Source organism: Anopheles merus, chromosome 3L (assembly GCF_017562075.2).
Source record: "Anopheles merus strain MAF chromosome 3L, AmerM5.1, whole genome shotgun sequence".
In the NCBI taxonomy this organism is placed as follows: Eukaryota; Metazoa; Arthropoda; class Insecta; order Diptera; family Culicidae; genus Anopheles; species Anopheles merus.
The window spans coordinates 7,727,056-7,742,444 of record NC_054085.1 but is presented as its reverse complement, the minus strand read 5'-3'; the positions used below and the strand labels follow the sequence as shown (position 1 = coordinate 7,742,444).

The 15,389-nt window shown below is 49.0% G+C and overlaps 1 protein-coding gene across 7 annotated transcripts; it reads left to right on the top strand.

Annotated features, from left to right (window-relative positions):
- Nucleotides 1-374: 374 nt before the first annotated feature.
- On the top strand, nucleotides 375-15,156 carry LOC121600042. 7 transcript variants are annotated; one of them, XM_041928319.1, is made up of 7 exons: nucleotides 375-772; nucleotides 3,996-7,038; nucleotides 7,609-7,921; nucleotides 8,615-13,542; nucleotides 13,629-13,752; nucleotides 13,847-14,026; nucleotides 14,125-15,156. In XM_041928319.1, the coding sequence occupies exons 2-7, from the start codon at nucleotides 4,010-4,012 to the stop codon at nucleotides 14,521-14,523; spliced, it is 8,973 nt and encodes a 2,990-aa protein (XP_041784253.1). In that variant the 5' UTR covers nucleotides 375-772; nucleotides 3,996-4,009; the 3' UTR covers nucleotides 14,524-15,156. The 7 variants fall into 7 exon arrangements, with proteins under 7 accessions (XP_041784253.1, XP_041784257.1, XP_041784256.1 ...); XM_041928323.1 differs by lacking the exon at nucleotides 375-772 and adding an exon at nucleotides 1,236-1,391; XM_041928322.1 differs by lacking the exon at nucleotides 375-772 and adding an exon at nucleotides 1,418-1,506.
- Nucleotides 15,157-15,389: the final 233 nt, after the last annotated feature.

Sequence of the window (15,389 nt, the reverse complement as noted above, 5' to 3'; positions counted from 1 at the left end):
CGAAAACAAACATGGCACCCCCATTTCAAGCCGGCTTCAGTCCGATCGGCCGACATATTGTTCGCTTTGTCGATCTGTCATCCTTCCCAGCAACGGACGGGAAACGATTTCCATTATTTTTGCACGCGTTTTCTAATTGTACGATTTAAATCACATCTTAATATTGTTTTACGTACATTCAAAAATATCAACATGTAAAATATATTTCCTTCTACTCACCGAGAACATCGAATCCGTATCATCTGGTACACGAACACACAGGGCCCTGCTGCTCGGTGAACGAATATCAACAACGGTGCGGGCCTGCGGGTTTTGACAGTTCGGACAGGGAGGTTAGTTTTGCTCATCCCACTGCAAACAACAGCAAAAAAAAGCAATTCCTTCGCAGTGAAACAGGGTGCAGCGGCGCAGAGGATATACGCGCATTCAACCACGGATATCGAATTCTGTTTTACGGTCGGCTGTGTGTGCCTGCATGAGAGAAGATCTAGATCTGCCACGCCGTGCAGAAGGGAAAAAGTCCAAGTCTGCGACGATTAGTGTTTTTTCGCGCTGGAAACGGTGTCGGTGAAAACATCACTCGCGCGGGCCACGGCCGTGTCGGAACGAAGTTTGCGAACGAAATCCCAGACAATGGCGACGGGGCGCGTTTGCTCTGTTGGTTGAGGTTGGCCGCCATTTTTAAAATGTTGCCACAGTGCGCGGCTGTCGGATCCCCCACGATTGGAGCCCTCGGATCCCTAGCGAAGGAACGTAAAGCGGGATGCTGAGTGTGAGTTGTTTTTGTTTGCTTGTTATTTTGTTTTTGTTCAGTGTTGGTGTGATGTCGTGTTCGATAATATTACGACCCCGGTAGTGTGAACAGTTTCCTAACCATTGTCAAGTGTTACCCCAACTCCCGAATGATTTTTTCCCCAAACCCGTCTGCCCTTCTACGCATCTGTTTCCCGTAACCCCTCTCAGTTCTGTCATCGCGAGTAAACTTCCGATCCCCAAGAATGCGTTCCCGAACCCCGGAAGTGAGTCAGACGCGTTCCAGTGTTACAGGATCATGCCAGAATTGATGCTGTCATCGGGTAGACTTTACATGTCATCGTGAAACGCCTTAACCGGAAACGGCTAACCTAACAAAATACGCCTTGATTTGATGCGGCTGCGGGTTTACTCAGATCAGTTAGGCTTATTTCGTAGTAGGAGAGAAAACACAGCCTCGTTGTAAAACTGTTAATGTTGCTCATTTTTCAACCCCATTCCGCACGTTCCTTTTTCGCTTCACCATGACAGCTTGACCGAAATATCAAAGTTTGTGTGCAGAAATGTGAAGTGCAACCTACGCACCACGATCGCCATTTTTGTGTTGCCTGATGAAAAAACAAAATGGCCGCCGCCGGGTAAGCGAAGTGGTTAGCTAGCTGTGTTCGATCGAGAAAAGTTTCCCTTTCGTCGTGCAATAACGTCGGCCATTCGATAGAAAGACGCTCGGGAGTGCACATGTGGAACATTCCGGTAATGAAAGAAGATTCGCGAGAGAAGGTGATTTTACCGTGCGCGATCAGAACGGATGTGTAGGGGTGGTACGTGAAAAATGGTGACTCACTGGGGTTGAATATTTTCACTACTCTGTGAGGTGCGAGTAGATATGTAAGGTTCGGGTGGAATTGCTTATTTGCTCATAATTCGGGTGCGTGTCGGACGCTATGCTTCGGAGTTTACAGTTCGCTTACATAACACATCAGGTACAGTGGGTTTCCGTGAAATTGTCTTTCAGTGAGTTTTATGTTTATCTAATTTACCTGTCATTCTTTTGTTCGTCCGCACTCGGTCGCGCTCTCTCTATCTATCGCTCCTCTCGCCTTTTGCTGTGGCTGCTGCTGCTGCGTTTTCGTAGCCAGCTGCGGGAAATATACTGCGTTTGAAGCAGCGTATCGATTGTGCTCGGCATCGGATGGGAAGCAGCAGCCGCTACCACCATCACGCACCGAGAACCGCATGATATTTGTGCTTTTCCCGCATCGCCCCCGTCCCAGTTTTGACTGTTAGTTGTGCTGACCCTTTGGCTGTGCCTGTTTGTTGTTACAATTGTCAAACGTTATGAAGTTCTCCCGTACCGCCCCGGACGGTGTTATTAATGAACACGATGCACGATGCACGGTGTGCGGTGCTGCTGGTGTTGTGTGACACATGAGAAGAATGTTTTCTTCACGACGTAGCTACCAGACGTTGTGGGCTTAGGAAGCGAAGCATCATCCCCCCGGGTGTGCTGTGATACCTGGTCCCGCTTGTACCGCTTTGTGTGCGTTTGTGTGTGTGTGTGTGGCGGGGTGTGTGCGACTGTGGCAAAGGGGACAATCATTTCCATTTCCACTACTCGCTTCGGTCGATGAACGCCGCGACAGCCATGTCCGGGCCATTGTTGCGGAATGGTAAGAAAATGTGTGTGTGTGTGTGGGGGGGGGGTGCAGAAAAGCGCATCTTATGGCTTTTGAAGATTGAAGTGACTTTTTTGTGTTTATGTTTTTTTGCCAACGTTGTGTAGGAAGCACGGCAGAAGTGAAGAGGGGAAGGGGAAGTGTAGGTGTCGCTCGATAAGGATAGATGTATGCGCGCGTGTGTTTGTGTGTTTATCTATGGCTTAAAGATGAATTTTGGTGAACGAAGTTATTTCTCGGCCTGGCCTCACATACATCCTCCGCCTCCCTCCCCTCTCCTTCTTGCTTGCGGTTTGCGGGTTTTTATGGGCGAGTGCGAGAATGTGGATATTAAATTTGTCTCTATGGCAGCCACTATATTACCGCTATAGCACCGCGTAATGGAGTAATGAGTTTAATTAATTAAAGGTGTTATTTTATTATGTTTCTACTTAATAATTCACCATTTCTTTTCGGATTATCTAGAGAATTTAATCATTACTAATTAATTTCGCATATTTTTCTTCTCCGATCAATATGTAATAAAATAATAGTAAAATTATAATTTAGTTTGAAGGATTAATGTCGATGGTTGCGCAAATGGTGCCTGAAATCCAAATGTCCAAGGTCGTCATCCTGGGATTGATCTATTTTTTTTTCCTTTGCTTTTGTTGTAGCCCTGTCGTCAGTGTCGTTTCCGTACTCTCCCATTCATCCTATCGATATAGTCAGCCATTTTATCTTTACGACAGTTGTGTGCTTTTCCTTTCCTGCCTCGAGTCGTCTAGCGGAAGAATCATAGAGAATCACACAAACGAGGGGGATAATTATGAATCGAAAAACTAAATGTGTTTCAATACTGCCATCGCTGGTGCTAGGTGGGGAGTAGAAATTTTGCTGAAAAATGTGTAACATTTTCATTACCGTCATTCACTTGTTCACCTTTGGCCATTTTGCATTGAACATGAATGGTGAAAAAAAGAAAAACTAATTCATGCAAGACGGCCACATTTAAGTCTCTCCCTCTGTACCTTTGGTTATACGTTTTAACTAAGTTACAATAATTATTTCATTTTACGTTGCATACAAAGCAAATGCAGAGCGTTTGTTATAGTGGGGAAAACATATTTTAAAGTGTAAATTAACTGAAAGTTTTTTTTTTAAATCACGGAAACTTTTGCTGTGATAACTGAACTGAAACTGTGATAAAAAAAAAGATTATTTGGTCAAAAAATTCTTAAACGTGATTGTGGGTGTAAATATTCATTTTTAGAAAATAATTACCATTTACACAAACATGATCGCGTATTTTTCTAGGTGTGTGTTGGGCGCCATCTTTATTTGCACTTTTATCGATTTGGTGGCAATCAAATAAGCAAATTGCTTTGTTATTTTATAGCACAATCCGTGGTGCATTACTTTCCTGTTTCATTTAGTTTATTAAAAATGCTTCTATTATACGTCGTCGGCTCACTGCAATTTCATAAAATTGTTTATGTATTTTGAAGGATTCCTCCACAAGTGCTAGATCTTGAACCTTCGTTTGCAAAAATATAATCGTATCCATCGATGTTCGTATCGTTCTAGGTTCCCATCCTTGTATGATTTTATCAAACACATACAAACCCAGCCCCCCTTGCGAATGCCCGAGCTGCAGCTGCTGGTTGGAACGGAAGTCGAGCGTTCTGCGTGCTGACAGTGCACCACCGGTTTACCCCTTAGCATCAGTCCCCCGCGCTAAGGACGCTGATCCGAAGGCGTACCCGTGCCGGTTGCGTATTTGCCGTTTAATGTATAAGCCACTGCCCCAGGGTAGTTGCAAATCGGATCTGCGCCAACATCGGAACCGTCGACTGGCGCTGGTCAAAAAACGGGCCATCAGGCTGGTGCAAACGTTTGCGGCCCGCCGTGCCATACCACACTACTTCCAGAAGCGCATCAAGCAAACGCTGTCCGCAAAGCAAAGTGCCTCAACGCACAACGGTGCGACCGACCACGCGCCATCACCTGCCGATGGATCGACTGATGCCGCGGCAGGCGAAGTCCCGGCAAATTCAAATGCCATAACGAAGGAAAGTGAGGAGGAACGTCGTGACATTAGCCAAGTTCGGGAGGAAGAACCATCTTCGGCGGCACCTCAAGAGCCACGTATCGATCGGCCAAGCGAAGAAAGTACAGCACTCGTGCGGGTAACTCCAAAGACTTCTTATACTGATCGGATAGACACGCTCAGCACTATCAAGGAGTATTACTCGATACAGTGTGCCATTCGGTTGTTGCTGGCAATGCTGCAGGAAAGAATGGAGGAGGTAGAGTCAATGCAAAAGAGCAAAGTCGTGGACGCTCCGGAGGACGGGGCACCCCTCGATGATGGTTCGCCGAAGCCGATTGAGAACGGTGTCGAAGGAAATGGCACATCCACGGAAGATGATCCAGCGGAGAGAGAACCGTTGGTTAAAACCGAAATCGACCTGTCACCAAACTGCTCCACCGAGGATGCCGATCCGAACAAAGAAAATAATGTTCCTTTAGACGGTACACTGGAAACGATGTCACCGGCAGCGGTTCTTTTAAACCGTGTCAATAGCACACCGGTGAAAGATGAACCGAGGGACGACTCCCGCACCTACAGCTTTCTCGAAACGTCCAAATCCGACATATTGGATCCAACATATACGTGCGATATAGAGCTGGAACCCTTGGAGCAGCGTAAAAATCGCTCGATCGTCGATTCACTGCTAAACAAGTTCAACCTATCGCCACCGGCGAAGGCAACTGTACCCTCCTCCTTTTCCGACAACAGTCTGGACGGTAGCGAGGGGCGCCGCAGTTTGCGCGATCGTACAAAAATTGCCGCCCGGCCGAGGTACATCGAAATTCCGGAGGAGCCGCGCAAGATGCGCGTCTCGAAGGTGTTCGGCAAGCTGCACAAAACGCTCAATCTCGATCTTGACTGCGCAAACTCCAACTCGTCCACCGAGTTCTATGGGTTCGACGAGGGCGAGATAGTGAAGCTGGACAAACCGAGCCTGCCGGGGCTGCTGCCGACGCCGATCGTGAAAAAGTCGCAACCGTTCGCTCCATTCCTTGCCTACGGCAGCAGCATGGATGCAGATAGTGTGGAAACGGGCGAGAAAACGCGAAGCGATCTGTTTCGCGAGGAAGGATTGATCTCGTTCGGTTCGCTGCCGCCGCGGCTCGAGTGTCCCCAGCGACCGAACGATATGGTGCGACCGCGAACCGTCGCCCAAAAGCGCATCCTGGTGCAGCGGGAGAACGATGTGCGGTACCTGATGATCGACAATGAGTCGAAAATATTTCAATTTCTGAAAAAGCGCAGCAAGAACATCGATGCCGCACTCGATTTCTACCGCATGAAGGAGCTGCAGGATCAGCAGATTCCGTTCACCCGCGACACCTGGCGTGCGCTGTCGTGGTTGCGAACGGAGAAGGGCCGCTACTACTTCCAAACGATTACCATCGATAACCGCACGATCAAGCTGTCCGGGTGTCGGGGCAATCATCGGTATAAGACGCTTTCGCGGAACCCACTGTACTCCAGCCCGGTGGTGGCATCCCGTGGTCATCGCATTCACTACGTTAGCAAATGTCACTGTCCGCCGTTTCCCGAGGGTGTGAAGCTGAATATCTCAGAGGACAGAAACAAATCCTCCCAATCCGATGCAGAGGAACGGATGATGAACGACGCTGCTCGTTACCTGTATCGCACCACGTCCAACGATACCGGCTACCAAAACAAACGTTCCTATCCGGGCACAAAGCCCGGTCCCCTGTCCTCGAAGTGTCTGCAACCGTCGCCCGACGACGATCCGACGCTGGGACAGTTGGAGGTGTTCAAAATGCCGCCGGTGGAACTGGAGGTGTTTCCCAAGCTCAATCGCCCGCTCGATGGTTTCGTTAAGCCGTACCTGAAGATGATCCTTCCGCACGACGGTATTACGGAAAACTGGGCGCGGTTTGCCGTCTCAACGCTGACGGCCGATGGTGCTCGGGAGGAGGACAAAACGGTGCCCAGCGCGAGCGAAGAGCGATCTTTCGTGTTTGAGCTGCCGTACCTGAACAATCAGCGCCGCATGTTGATCAGGCGTCGCTTTATGGCGAGCCCCGGATCGCCTGTGCACTGTGACGTCGACGAGTTTAGGAAACTGATGGACGAAAAGCTGACGTTTCGGTCAGCAATCGACAAAGCGTTGGAGGAAGGCAAAGGCGATGAAATCGATCCCGATGAGTTGGTGTGTGCCGATGTGCTTGGCGCCATTACGGATTCCGTAGCTATCGCGCTTGCGGAAGATATATTGGGGAAGGACGATCCGGAGGTGGATTATGTGAAGCGGGAGGACGGTGCGCGTCCATCCCGAGAGCAGATGACCAAGCCGATCAAGATTGAGACACCGCCATCGGGTGGTGATGTGAAGCCTGTGCCAGTTAAGAATGAACCACCAGTGTCGGGTGAGGTGGGTGTTGATGTGAAGATCTGCACTCCACCAGCATCAGCAGCCAGTGAAGTTGGTTCAGGTGCAGAGGTTACCCCTGCTGCCGAGCCCAGCGGTTCTGCACCGTCCTCCGAGACCGGCAGCAAGACGGTCGATCCAGTCAAGTTGAAACTACTGTAAGCATAACCTTTTACATCATACTGTTTCTAGTTTGTGCATTCGTGTAGGGTAACTAATCAAACATTCTTTCATATAACAAATTATTGTTGCTTCTTTTGAATTTCGTTGGATTGCTTTTTTGTATCACTATATGTATCCCTGCCAGATCCAATCTCATACATAATTAAACACGCTTCACTCATTGTCATGTTCTGCGTTTGCTTGAAACCTGATGGATCCTAAATGCATATTAGTGTGAAAAACTAAAACTAAACTAATTTTTGTGTCTGCTTTGGTAAACCGTTTTTAACCCATTAATGAACATTAATGCTATGCAGCAAACATACCAATTTAACAAATGTATCTTGAATTTTCAAATGATCGTCACTTCTAGCTTTGAGTTTTCATATAGGAGATAATCTTTTTTCCGAATTATTTACGTATCATTATGGCAATTTACAACCTCGAAAGCTACATCCACCCAAACTTCCGGAATGCAAATGATTAAAAACCTTCATCCTCTCTTAATTAATGCTTGTGTCATGTTCCGCTTGTGTCATCCCATCACTCAAATCTCATTGAAACAGGTGTACTGACGTAATAAACGTTTCCCCCTTCCCCACTAGCCGCGAGATGAAACGTCTCAACGCAACCATCATCGAAGACCCTAGCGATCCCGCGGTCAGTTCTGCTGAAAGCACCCGACAGCAGAAGCAACAGCAGCAACGATGCGATCCACAATACTGTTCCTTGGGCTGCATTTGCGACGTGCTGCACAGTTCCCAACCCGCTGCTGTGGCCGCTACCGATCGAAGGCAGCACTGCCGACAGAGTGGCTGCATGTTTGGCTGCAGCTGTGGATTTGAAGAAAAGCTTGCCAATCAAACGCAGGAAGTGAAGGTAAGTACTTGTCGTTCAATCTGATTGTTTATGAACTACGATTTCTATTCCTATCTGGCACATAAACCTTAGTCGGTCTAGGCCTGCCTAAACCACCAATCAGTGCTGCAAAATGTCACGAGCATCACGAGATATTCACCAACGAAAACAATGAAAATATCTGGTAGCTTGATGCGCATTGGTGATACTCAATGAAAAAACGGTTTTGACTACAAAATAACTCGACCACTTCGACCAACGGTTTGACCAACTGGATGAGTCTCTCCTCTGATCATCACAGTTGAGCTCGTGACGCTGACATGATTTTGTTTCAGCCAAAATTTGTCATGGCTATGTCATTGACATTTTGCAGAACTGATCACAGCAAAAAAAAGTCATGACATAATGACTGATCATGCGATGATCGCAAAAATGTCACGAAGCATATGATGGTCACACCAATTGTATTGAGTATCACCTCTGGTCATCACAATTGAGTACGTGATGCTGACATGGATTTTGTTTTAGTCAGATTTTTTTTGGACATTGACAGTGACATTTTGCAGCACTGCCACCAATGCACTTGAATATCTGTGGCTTGTTCTGTGGTGTCCTCACAGCAGGATAGTCAGTCCATACGGGGCTTGATGATTGGGCATGTTGTTAAGTCGTACGAGTACAATATCGTATGTATATTTTCTTCTTTTCCTTCAGACGGATCTTGCTGCAGAGGGAAAGGGCGAAGCCACTGCTCTGACCAGCGCGGACGTGAAGTATCTTCGGGAGAAAGCGACGGCCCGGTTGGCGAAAGAGGAACGTGAATTTACGCACACCGTCATCCTGACCAAAAACACAACCGTACTGGTGCACAACAAGGAGACCGAATCTCGCCGGCAGAAGAAAAAACCCAAAAAGTACGACGACTACTACAACGATCTGAGCATGCAGAGTTTGCTGAATGGTGGCAGCGCAAAGGACGTGTCGCAGTACATTAGTAAACCGCCGCCGAATGCGAAACCTCTGTCGCCGGCGGATCGTATGCGTCACGCGCACGTGCTACTGACCAAACTGCCCCAGCTGGCCGATATCGAACCGCTGTGCATGGTTCACGATCTGTATCGATGCTTCTGTGATGGCAAGGCTACCCAGGGTAAACCATTTTCCTTCACAGAAGAGGGATGCCTTTCGCCTGGAAAGACTTTCCCATCGGATCGGTCGTATTCGGCCGACCATGCTTCGTTGGTGCTGATGCCGGCCGATGATAGTGGCACATCCTCTGGTCGTATGATGGGGGCTAAGAATCACACGCCTGATACATCACAATCTACCTACGACACTGCACCAATCGCCAGCGTCCGTAAACGGTTGTATTCGTTTGAAAAGGCTTATACCGAGCCGGCTGCGCACAGTAGCAGTAGCAGCAGCAGCAGCAGCAGCGATGGCAAGTCTCCCAAAGGTGTTCTCCCTGTCAGCCGGAAACGACGGGATAGTTCGGAAGAATCCTACAAACCACCGAACGAACGGAAGGTTGTAAAGAAGAAGCTCCACACTTCGTTGGAAGAGAAAACCGCTACCGCCAGTGCTTCTTCCCTCCGTGCCCGACGTGCGTCAGTGGTTCCCGGGCAGGTGTCTGCTCGATCGGTAGCCTCCGCTCGGCGCCCTTCAGTAGCGCATGCAGGACAATCAGCTAGTTCTGCCCGGAAGTGTGACCCGTTAGCCATGCGACGGTCATCGGTAGTTCATCAGAAGGATGATGATGTGTTCAAAGCACCCGGACAAAGTCAGTCCACCGGGGCCGACGCTCAGTACACTGTCGTCAAACCGAAGCGAGCTTCCGGAGGCATAAATAACCTCATTCTGAAGCGAATTCCCACAAATGCAAGCTTTGCACCGATGGTACATCTGCCCTCAGCATCATCGAAGGCTACGACGAAAAAATCAACTCCACCCAGCAAACCGAAGGATCAAGGCACCGCAGAAATACCGGTCAAGTACATGTCGGTGCGCAAGCTGAAACAGCTTATGCTAAGTGAGTACAAAAACTCGCCGGATGTGAAGAAAACGCCCGATGATACGTCCAGTACGGAGGTCAGGCTGGCCTTCATAAACATTCTGCTGCTAGACACCGAGGAAAACATCGACAATGAACCACAGCTAAACATCCTTTCCGACGGCTCGAAGAAGCTGGTCATCAACGGCAATCGACGGTCGTTTATTGCGCGACGGGCGTTTAAGGATGGCATGCCACCAGAACGGACCATGCCGTACCGCAACCGCACCACGTACATCGTGCAGATACTGTCGGCAAGCAATGGCTCGGAGGACGAAAGCACCGAATCGGAAGAACCTGCTGTTGAAAAGGCGCAATCGTGTGAAAGTGTCCCACAAATGAAAAACGAACCGACGAACGATCTAGACGACATTGAACCATACCCAGAGCCGCCGAAATTATCTGCCTACGCCCAAAGAGTATCCAAAGCGGCAACACAGCACCAGAACGCCAGCAGCCCGATAGAACAAACGGACCGTCAGCTGTGCTCGCTGATGCGCCACATCAACGAGCTGTTGCGGCGTGAGACGCTCCACATAAACCCGGCGAAAAAGGGTATCATGCACATCTGCCGCTGGAACCAGCTGCTGAACGCGTTTGCGCTCGCCGAGATCGACGTGCTGGATCTGACGCTTACCAACGGGCTTGAAATGACGGTCATCGCGACAGCTCCGTTCAAGCAGCAGCTCGTACCGAACGTGCAGCACCAGATCAGTGCGCGGCGGCTCACAATCGACAAGATGATTGCCGCCGAACGGCCATCGCTGCTGATGAAAATGGTCGTCTGCAATGTGGAGAACGTGAAAACGAACGAGCTCGCGCTAGTGCTGTACGGGAACGAAAATTTCTGGCACTTTTGCGGCTTTCTCAAGGTAGACGAAACGTGTTTCAAAACCGATTCGAACATCCCGAAAGCGCCGTCCACCATTGCCAATTCAAAGATTCGTACACGCCTCAATGACTACCAGCGCAAAACGGTGCCGGCGACGACCGCTAAGACGACCACAGCGCAGCAATCCACCAAGCAGGCCACAGCGAGTAAGCAAACGCCAAGCAGCAGTAGCAGCAGCAGCAGCAGCAGCAGTCATATTGAACCGGCACCGTCCACCAGCATGCTCAGCACCCAATCGAACATTGAGATTGTGCCCAAAGCCTTGCAACCGGTACACTTTCCGCTGGGTTTACTGCCTGGTATTGCCGACACGCCGGATGGCGGTGCGTCGGATTGCCGGTGGATGCGGATAAAGATCGAGAATGATTTCAGCCACATGTACCTGCCGAGCTGGCAGTGCTGCGTAACGTATGGCCGCATCAAGAAAGCCATTTACGATGCCAGTCGTACGGCGCAAGCAATTCGCCTCGACAATCCTGCCCCACCGAATCAGCCTCAAAAGCAGCAGCGACCGTTCATGTATGCGCTGCCTAAGGAAGGGAATGCGCTCTTCCTTGGTCCGTACAAAAGCTCGGAGACCAAGATCGATGTGATTCTTTGCCAGAGCGTGCAGGGCAGCCTGTACGAGCGGGAAGTGTACGAGAGGCAGAACAGAATACCGATGCCTGCGAACACCAAACGAACTGTCGGCTGGTGGGTCGATGCGGTCACATCGCGAGTAGCATCCGTGCAGGGCAAGATACGTCAGACAGCGTTCAATTCGTTACGGCCTCGAGAAGCCATTAAGGTACCGAGTGGGACGGTAGCTAGCACCAGCTGCAATACCGCACAACGATCACTGCTCAAGCGAAATAACATGCCGCCGGCAACGGCAACCGTTGGTCCGGAAAAACAGGCACGGCAGTCAATCACTGCGGTTGAAAAAGACCAAATGCCGAGCGCTAGTGTTCCGAACGACCTAGATGATGACGTTGTTGTTCTGGATTCGGACGACAATGACGAAGGTGAGAACTTGGGCACTGCTAAGGAGTCGACGGAGAATAGCAGCACAGCAAACGAACAACCCCGGCGGGAGTTTGCGGTCGAACAAATCGGTATAGATCTGTTCCGGCTGGTGGAAGGAACGATGAAGCAAAACCAGCAAGAAAAGCGCGAAATAGAGAAAGTGTTGGAACAGGAACGCGTCACGAAAAGCGTGTCCGGCGATCAGAATCGCAATGAGCCGAACCGGAAGCGTCAATCATCACCGCTACCGCCTGCAGCCAACTATGCACCCGCGGCCAAAGTGATCCGAATAACTGATGCTGCTGGTGTCGAAAGAGCCTTACCGAGTGGAGTAAGAATTCCAGCAAACACTACGATTGCACGGAACAGTTTCACACGAATATCGTTACCGGGTCCACAGACGTTAAAGTCGGGTTCAACTACGATCACAAGACCGATCAACGGTGTAAGCACGCTCACAATTGCCCCACTGAAATCCGCCGAAAGTAACGTACCGGTCAAAGTAGTGCCAAACGCTCTTCGCGTATCGCGACCATCGAATGCTCCGCCGGGTGTCCCGGTACGGGCATTGAGTACAACGAAAGCAAGCCTGGCTGACGAATTGTCAGGTCGTCAGCCTGTTGGTGTGGCAGGAGCACCGAAACAGCGACCGAGGCTAAACTCCGTGGCCGTTGAGCGTGTCAGTGTCCAGGTCAGCAGGCCTGCTCCGGTAGTACAGGAATCAGACGATGAGGACGATGTAGTTTGGCTCGACGATGATAACGAAAGCAGCAACGAAAAGATGAAACCACCAGCCTCGGCAAGTGGAAATGCTGATCGTACCGCAGCCAGCAGCACTTCCGTTACCCCTGCCGCCACCACCCCCGTCGTCGTTGCTGGATCGAACGCCATCAATGGCGTTACAGCATACGCACAGAAAACCATTCTCAGCCAGGAACAGATTGCAATGATAGCGCGACGAGTGGACCTAACCAAAACGGGCCAACAGGACGGCTACAGCTTCAACCCTGCGTCCGGTTTGCTCAAGATGAAACGCTCCCTGTTAAATTCCATCAAAAACGATGCCATGCTAGAGGAGGGTACAACGTGCGCCAAGTCAGCGCTCTCTGCTGTCGTGAATGGAAAAATAGGCGAGGTTAGAATATTGAGCAGCAATGCGAAATCCTTGTTGCCATCAGTATCGTCCATTTCCTTGAATGGAAAGGCCGTTGTGGGTAGCAGCAGCAGCAGCGCAAAACCATCAGCCACCCCTTCACCAGCATCTGCGTCTCTAAATGCATCCGCTACTCCATCACCATCATCGTCGTCATCATCCTCATCGACCATAACAATGCCGCGGACTAAAGTGGTGCCACGTGTGTCAGTTACTGCCGCAACAGCGAGGTACGGTGATGTTGCTGGCGCTCGCCGTATTTCAGACGGAGGCGTTGGCAACAGTGTCACCCCGCCCGGATCGGCTGGAACAGCAGGCGGTTTGCTCGATAATCTGAAGTACCTGAGCGAAGCACAAGAGGAGAAGCTGCTGGGCGAGCATCCATTTACCAGGGGCGTGCTGGAGTCGAAAATACCCGGACTTGGACTGGTGGAGGTGGTGCGCTTTGAACGCGAGGTGATCATACACATGAAGGAACTGACGGTAAAGAAGCAGCTTGTAAGCGTTCACAATCTTGAAGCTGCCGTGACGCTGCTAAACCAGTAAGTATTGCACGAACGATTCTCCTACATTCTAAATAGCATCGATGTGTCTGACACAATTTCGTTGAATTCGTTGTACCACACAGGTTCATCCAGCGCAATACGTACGCGTTCAGACCGTACAATTTAGCCATACAGTGGAAGTTCAAGGAGCGTTCGCTACCGCTACGACCGGAAGAAAGGATGACCAGCGTTATCAACCAGTTTTGCGTAAGTACCGTGTCCGAAGGAACGACTGAACGAACAGGGAACGAGTACATTAATGTTACATACTCTGTTTTTTCCGCTTCCATAATCATTCTAGATTGTTACGGTGTATGGTATAATCAATGTATCTAAGCAAGAGCAGCTGGAATCGGTGGAATCCACCCTGCCAGCATTGTACGAAGATCTTATGAGGATGAAGCTAGCCATGCAGTGTTACAACAAGCAACTCTACGAGGACGAAAAATGTTACGAAAACGATGACAAAATTTATGATCGGGTAAGGTTTCATTTGCACGTTTTTTTTTGTTGTCTGGCTATATACATACAAACAACAAACAAATTAAACACAACAACATTTTTCTCTTTCCAAATCAGGCGGTTGGAATTATCACCTCCGTGAAGGCAAAGAGCAAGTGGTTGCAGCAGCAGCGTGAACACTTAATGAAACAACGTCGTGCTAATCAGGCGAAGCTGCGCCAACTGAAAGAAGCTTCGGGGTCTGCGGAAGGAAATGATTCATCGGAGAAGTCTGCACAGGATAAATCTGTTACGGAACAGTCTGCTAAAGATACGTCTGCAAAGAATGCGTTCGCAAAGAATATGACAGCAAAAAATGCGCCCACAAAAAATGTGCCCGCAAGGAACGCGACCGCAAGGAATTCTACCGCAAGGAATTCAATCGCAAGGAATTCGACCGCAAAGAATACTCCTGCGACGGACGTGAGCGGTAGCAAAGGTGATCAGGAATCCGTGATCGTAATTGACGACGATTAGTATGTGAAAATCGAGGCACTATAATAATCGATTTTGTTGAACATTGGCGCTTGTGTGTGCGTTAGCATTTCGTGTTCATCGTCCAAAGCCAGGTCCAAGTCCAAAGCACTGCAACTTGCTTGTTGTTATAATTTAAAATTATGTTAAAACCCCACCAGCATCAACCCAGCACGTTGCTGCTGTCGGGGGAATCATCTTAAGGACCTCTGTTAAATGCTCCCCTGGCGCGGAAAAGGCAACTAATGTATGTTTTGTGTTACCGGTTCATCAATCAATTTGAACTCGGTTCTCTACGAACTGATGGCTAATACAAGGGTAGCTAGAAGTGTATGATATAAATTCAGTACGCTGTAAGGCTGGCAGGGTTTGCATCCAATCCGCGATCTCCAAGTAATTGTGGATGACACTTGTGGTTTGTGAGGTTTAAGGTTATGCATTAGGCCCCACAAATGGCAAACACTATGTATGATGTATAGAAAAGTTAATTTGTAGATATCACTCACACCAAAAACGATAGTTTTGAATTAAGCATTGATACACATAAATGGTTAAACATAACTGTACTGAACTTTGTAACTTTAATGTGTCCAGCGAGTGGAAGAACAAATCAAAAAAACCCAGAATTCAAAAGTAGTGGTATTATTGTCTTTTTCTATTTTCGCATGATTGCAAACCGATCCCGAGGTATTGGAAGATCTCGGGAATCATCTTCTACAAGTCGTTCCAGTTGTAAGCATACTCCGAAAAGTTGGACATCATTGATTAGCAGTTCCTGTACGTAACTGAAGCCTGTCTAAGGATTTGTGCAGGTGACGTAGAATCCTGGAATGCCGATGAACGAGGCGGTTCTTGGGTACATCATCAAC